Here is a 6,719-nt window from a genome sequence, read left to right as displayed (position 1 = left end):
CTTTCGAGGCAGGCGGCGGCACCACTGACGACACCCCCAGGCCCTCCTTCAGCATTCCTGTAAGGTAGGTCTAGATGTAATGAATCCACAGCTTTGGTCTGGAAATGTCTTTTTTCTTCTTCTTTTTTGAAAATGTCTTATTTTTGCCGGATAACTTTTGATCAGCAATTTGTTGTTGTTTTTGTTGTTGTTTTAGGCAGGGTCTCACTGCGTAGTTCAGGCTGGCCTTGAACTCACTAGGTAGCCCAGGCCAGCCTCAAACTCGGTGATCCTTCTGCCTTAGTCTCCCAAGTGCTGGGATTGCAGGTGTGCACAATCATACCTAATTTATCTTTAAATATCTTATCCCACTGCCTTCTGGCCTGCAAGGTTTTTGCGGAGAAATCCACTGACAATATTATAGAATCTGTCTTCAAGTCTTTGACTTGACATTTTGATTATAATGTCTTAGTTTCGGTCTCTGGGTTTATCCTACTTGAGAAAGTTTTGACCATTTTCTTCAAAAAGCTGCCCACCTCTTCTTCTTCTGTTCTGTGAGTCTCATAGTATTTTACTGGTTTACTCACTGTCGTGTGGTAAATGCCTTAGTTTTGGCATTTTTGTTCTTTTCTCCTTGTGCATGTCAGACTTGATAACTTCAAATGACTGTTCAAGTTCTTTAATTCTTTCAAAGCTGCTGTTGAATTTCTCTAGTGCACTTTTGTTATTACATTTTCAGCTCCAGAATTGACAGTTTTTCTTATTGTTGTTATTCACGTATCATTTTCCTGCTTTTGTGTAGTCGTCTGTGGGTTCTCCTTCAGCGCACTAAGCACATACACTACAAGAGCATTGTGTGAAAGCGCTTGGCATAGAAGCCAGAGCCCTGTGTTTCTTTAGGCTCACTTTCTGGTCCCTTGACTAGGCCTGGTCTCCCTGTTTCTTTGATGAATATCGAGCACCTGAAAGACAACTACTGCTTCCTGTCTCTGCCGGCTTCCTCTGTGTAGGGAATCAGGCCCTCCTGACCCTTTCCAGGGGCGTGGGACATGCCAGCCTTCCCTCATTTAAACGTGCTTTCACCCCAGCGCCCCTGTGTACTTGCTATTTCTGGATGTTCTCATTGCAGTAGGAGTCGTGTGCCACCTTCTTCTGAAGAACTTGGGCGGTGCCTCCTGTTCTGCCCATAATCTCTTCCCCAAGTCACCTGAAGTTCTGTCACCCCCCACAGCTCTCTTGCAGTGGCACCCACAACTGCCTTCAGAATCCTCCAACCCCAAGTGGCAGCTATGCTGCGGCGGTGGGCAGAGCTCCAAGGCAGACAGGGCACAAACCAGTCCCCCGCATGGCCTAGACAGCAGAACGCGCTGCAAGAGTTCACCCTTCCCTTCCCATCCCCAGGAAGGAGCTGGGGTGTGGGTGGTGGCAGATGGATGCACCATCTCTGGATGAGGCATTCATTTTGCCGCCGCCACTGCTGAGCCAGTTTCTAGAGTTTTCACAGAGCTACTTTGGTTCATGTACCGTTTTCCGTTCTGTGTCTCTGGGCGGGGCGGTGAGGGCCTGGTGCTTCCTACTCCACGCCCTGCTGATACCACTGTCTTCCCTTGGATTTTGATCAAGATGTTTTCACTATGCCATGTTCTGTATCTTGTCCAGCGTTAGAAGCTGTCCCACTAGAAGGGTTGTTTTGAATTAGCTTGTATAAATGCAGATATTCCTCATGTAACGACTTTAATGACCTACCTGTTCAATGATTGCTCAGACCTATGACTTGTCACAAACACCACATTTTCTCATTCTGGAACTTTTAGACATGTTGGGTCCTCTCCTACCATTTTCCTATCGTATTTCCCCATTTGCTAATCTTTTTCCTCTGACATTGAATCTGTTAAGTTTTAAATTTCTGTGAAAATTAATTCTTCAGGTCTGGGCATTCTGCTTATCATTTTTCAGTGTTTCTTTGCCGCCACCTGCACAGTATAGGGTCCAAAGCCAGGGAGAGCGGTGGGAGATGAAGAAAATTGGAAAACAATAAGAAAGGAGGCTATGTACTGGGTATATACCAAAATTATGCTTATAGCTGGGACCAGGTGGGACCGCAGCCTGCTGAGCTCATGGCCGCCCGGCATCCAGCGCGGTCTTTATGTATAGTGTAAGACAAACAGGAAGCGAAGGCAGGGTAACTAGTGCCATGTGGCCTACGTGGCCTGGGCTGAGCCATCCAGGGTCTACCTTCTGTCTACTCTGCGGAGAGAGGGAGTGAGGGTGAGGTGCAGGCATCTTCAGGCTCGGTCCACAGCATTTTGGTCTTTAATGATCTCCTGAAGCCCCTTGTTCTGGCTTCCGGGGGGCTCAGTGGGCGTGTCTTGCTGTTTGCCATGGTCGCTGTTGTCTGTACCTGTGACACTGGTGGAAGGTGGGCTTCTAGGCACTGAACGTGGCATTCACGCAGCTCCTCTAGTGACAGGTCTGTGGTTACAGGTGGCCAGGTGATTTTTTTTTTTTTTTTGGAGACGGGGTCTCGCTGTGTAGTTCAGGCTGGCCTTGAACTAGGGCTCTTCCTGCCTCAGCCTCCCCAGTGCTGGGATTATAAGCATGTGGCACCACGCCCAGCTTCCAGGTGACTTTGAGGGTGCTCCAGACACAGCACAGCAGGCTTTGGACTTGTCTCTTTCTGCTGAATGCGTCTTTGCATCTCCCTTTAGTGTGGACTCCCGGCTCCCTGTACAATGATCGAGTGTGCGTCCTCCCTGGTAGGGGCTAAGAGAAAGGGAGGGAAGCACATACCCGGCCAGGGTCAGTGTGCCTGTGGGCCTCACTTACTGCACTGTGGAGCAGTGACTAGGGGCACCCTGGGTGCACAGGTGGATAGAGGTGGCCGCCCCGGGTGTCACAGGCATCCTGGAGGCAGAGGCACGGGCACAGTCACTGCCCTTGCTCGGGGACCCTCGGTGGCACCAAAAGAATGGGCAGGGTCTCTCTTGCCCGGGGGCCCCTCTGGGTGGCCCCCACGAGGCTTGACCTTGCACTCACCACCCGGAAGCAGGTCCCCAGGCTGGAGTGGAGGTCGTGGAAGGCGGCCTGGCAGAGGGAGCTCTGTCCCGGGCTTGGCTGTTGTCCTCTGTGGCCCTACCGTCCCCAACCACCTGCAGGGACAGACACAAGACTCAGGCCTCCTGCAGCCCCTTCTCTCATGGGCAGACTCAGCAGACACACAAAGGGGTCCCAGGGAAGCTTCCCAGAGCGAGTTCCCCTGGCCCCGGGTCTGCTGAACCTCCGTCTCACCTGCCAGGCCTGGGCCAGCTCCGCAGGCTCGACCGGAGTGCCATCTATCAGCGTGAGCTCGTCACCTGCCTCACTGTCGTTGGTGCCCAGGAGGCCGGCATAGATACTTTGGGGTGGGAGCGGGACAGGCTGTGTCCCTGCGACGGCACGAAGTGTGTGGGGCACCGCCTGCAGCACCCCACCCAGCCCACACCAGGCCACAGACAGGGGCAGGAGCGGGCGAGAAGGGAAGGGGCTGACGACCTCGGTGTCCCTTCCTGCCCTGTCATGGCGGTCACCGTGTTCCTTGGTCACCAGCTGGTAGAGAGCACCGTGAGAGCTGACCTCACTCTAGAGCAGCCTGGGCCTTTGCCAGCTCGTCTGTAAATGGGATGGGAACTTCCAGGACGAAGGAGTGTAGATCTTATATGTGTTATGCTACAGACGAGGCCAGTGAGTGGGGTCTTCACCGGTGTCATCACCCCCAGAGGAGGGACTGTCCCTGCAGGGCACGGGCCAGTGAGGTTCCCCCTACTCAGAGCCTCTGGACTAAGCCATGCAGGGTCGGCTCAGAGGCCCGTGTCTCCCTCAGTCCTGGCGGTCACTGGACGAGCCTCTCTAGACAGGGCCGACACTGTGAGACCCAAACCCACGGTGGTACCAGAGGCCCGGGATCAGGCCGCAAAGGCCAGCACGCACGTCACAGGAGACGGAGACATCGACCTCACTGGTCAGCACAACCTCCTCTTCTCGGCAGAGGGCAAATCAGGGTATGGACAGCTGTGCCCCAGCAAGGAGTCGTACAGCACATGGGGGTGATGCCCATCTCCAAGTACCACCCCCGGGAGGCACTGACCTGCAGGCTGGGGTAGAGGACGAGGGTTGTATGGTTCAGCTCCATGGGCAGGGCCCCGAGCCCACCAGCTTAGCCACAGAGAGAATGTGTTGTGAGCAAAGTCCTTGGCCAGCAGGGGGCTGCTGCAGTGGGCAGTGCGGTCCCACACCCAGCCATCGAAGGTCACCACGTGCCGGGCCCCGGCCACCATGGTGTGGTCTGGGGAGAGGAGCCAGGGCAGGCTGAGCAGACAATAGCTGGCCCCCGATGTCAGTGTGCCCCAACCTCGAGGGAGACTCCTCCCCTCCACCAGCCTCAGGCTGACCCCACCCACATAAACCCCTCCGGGCCGGCCTGGAGCCACCCTGGCTCTATCAAGGGCTGCAATCCTTACCCACCCCAGTGGTGCTGCCTGGGCTTCACATAGTCAGAAACGGAGTCCTAGAGAGGTCAGCGGAGTTGGAGGTCATCCAGCAAGGCTGAGTAGGATGCACACTTCCCCCAGGGTTCCTAGAACTGCCCCAGTCCCAGGAGGACGCTTGGCTGAGGGCCCAACCTTACAGCAAGTCTGGACCCAATTAGCAGCCTTCCGCTGTGCTGCAACTGGAGGTTGGCCTTCTGCTTCCCCGGCAGGGCCCATGGGGAAGGGGCTGGCCTGGCGCCTGACCGCTCTGCACACCCCTCTGCTGGGCCTGGGATTGGTTCTTAAATTCTGGACAGAGGTCAGGCTCTGTGTCCCCAAGTGACCTCAGAAGGCCAGCACCCTCGAGGCCTAGCACAGTGAGACTGAGCTTTTGCGGGCTTCCCTGGCACCTGGCCGTGGAGGCTCCCACAGAGCAGAGGGGTTCCCAGGGCAGCACTTAGTCCAGCGGGCTCCCCGCAGGTGGTGGCCAAGCCCGTGCCACTCACCCAGCACGCGGGCTCTGTACAGCTCTCGGAGCAGCCGCAGCAGCTCCTCCCCCAGGCAGCTGGTTACCTGGACCACGTCCAGGGGCTCATCCGCTGCAGGCAGCAATGGCAGCATCACCACCGTGGAGCAGTCCCCGGAGGAACAGGCAGGAGACCCCTCCGGTCAGGACCGACCTTCTTTTGCTGTGGGACATTGGTTAGCAGGAGCAGTGGCACCTCTCTTAGGGCCCTGGCCTGTTGTCAGGAGCCGAGCGGAGGTGGCCGGGCACAGAAGCAAAGAGCCCTGTTATCAGGACCCCGCTGTCTGGCCTCATGCAGCCCCGCCATGGGGGTGGGGTGCAGACACCCGGGCCCACGCCTGCACGCTGTATCGTGGCAGACACAGGGACATCCACCATGGAGCTGTGGTCACTGAAAAGTTCTATAGTTGAGAGGAGGTCTGGGAGCCTTCTCAGGATGTAAGACAGGGGTCAGGCCACCCTCAGCTCACAGGAGGGTTGTGGAGGGTGCAGGGAGTGGGGTGGCCCAGGGCCCTCCCTTCCGCTTGTGCCCCTTCACTGCACCCCACCCATTGGCATGGCTCCCACTCTCACCAGGTGGCCCCTACTCCTGCTTTTCACATGAGCCAAGGGAGATTTTGGATTTGGGGGGTGTTGAGACAGGCTCTCGCTAGTGGAGGGTAGTTCAGGCTGGCCCGCAGCTTACTGTGGATCCCAGGCTGGCCTTCCTCAGCCTCCCAAGTGCTGGAATTACAGACGAGCGCCACCACACCTAGCTAAAGGGAGCTTTTTAAATGGAAAGTTGGTCATGTCCTTCCCCAACTCAAACTGTTCTGTGTGTTCCCATCATAGACCTGAAGCCCTTGGCCCCGGGAGCCATCGATCCTAAGCTCCTCTACCCTCCCTCCACCACAGCGTGCTCCAGCCCCACCAGCTTCCTGTGTTCCTCAAGCAGGCTGGCACGCACCCGCCTCTGGGCCTTTGCACTGGCCCCGCCCAGAACTCCTGCCTCACCTCCTTCAATGCCCGGCTCAGAGTCCACCTCCTCTTCAAAGCCACCCACGGCTCTACCACGGATGGCGCCGTCCACCCACAGGGCTGCCTGCCAGGGGACGCAGCACTGCCCCTAAACCCACACCACGCAGCAGGCCACAACCAGCCCACGGTTATGGTCTGCAAGCCAAAAATGGCTTTTCTGTACTTAAAGGTATTTAAAATAAGCTAGAATGAGCAAGTCACGGAGCCTAAAATGCTCACGGTCAGGCCTCCAACAGGGAGCACGGCCCACCGTGTTCATCTCATTCGGCCCCTGAAACATTCGCATGCAGAGTGTGCCCGTCAAAGCCCTGAGGAATGAGGACTAAGCCTCAGTTTCCTCACGTGTAGAAGGGGACGACAGATGCTTCCGGGGCAGGGCCGTGGGCTGTGCAAGGGGCTCTAGGTGGAGAGGTGCAGCTTGGCCTCTGTGTGGGCAGAGCCACAGTGGCCACCCCGGTCCCCGGTTACCTGGCTGAGAAGCAGAGCCTCCTCAGTGCCCTCGAGAGCACGGCTTCAGCCCAAGACAGGCCTGCTGGGCGGCCTGGGTGGGCAGGGGGAGCAGTCAGGGTCACCGTCACTGGCCAGGCCACCCCCACCCCCTTCACCGCACCTTACCAGCTCCAGATGGGCCTCAGTCCCCGACCTCCATCGGTGGGGGCACCCAGGCCTGCAGCCACCCGCGGGCCACTCGT

General features: G+C 57.0%; 1 protein-coding gene across 1 annotated transcript; it reads right to left on the bottom strand.

Annotated features, from left to right (window-relative positions):
* Positions 1-2,540: 2,540 nt before the first annotated feature.
* Positions 2,541-5,691, bottom strand: LOC104852384. The gene is made up of 3 exons (XM_033758686.1): positions 4,103-5,691; positions 3,268-3,404; positions 2,541-3,128 (listed from the first exon to the last, which is right to left on the bottom strand). The coding sequence occupies exons 1-3, from the start codon at positions 4,290-4,292 to the stop codon at positions 3,012-3,014; spliced, it is 444 nt and encodes a 147-aa protein (XP_033614577.1). The 5' UTR covers positions 4,293-5,691; the 3' UTR covers positions 2,541-3,011.
* Positions 5,692-6,719: the final 1,028 nt, after the last annotated feature.

Source organism: Fukomys damarensis, unplaced genomic scaffold (assembly GCF_012274545.1).
Source record: "Fukomys damarensis isolate Sample0158 unplaced genomic scaffold, DMR_v1.0_HiC HiC_scaffold_34, whole genome shotgun sequence".
In the NCBI taxonomy this organism is placed as follows: domain Eukaryota; kingdom Metazoa; phylum Chordata; class Mammalia; order Rodentia; family Bathyergidae; genus Fukomys; species Fukomys damarensis.
This window is presented reverse-complemented; position numbering and strand designations above follow the sequence as displayed.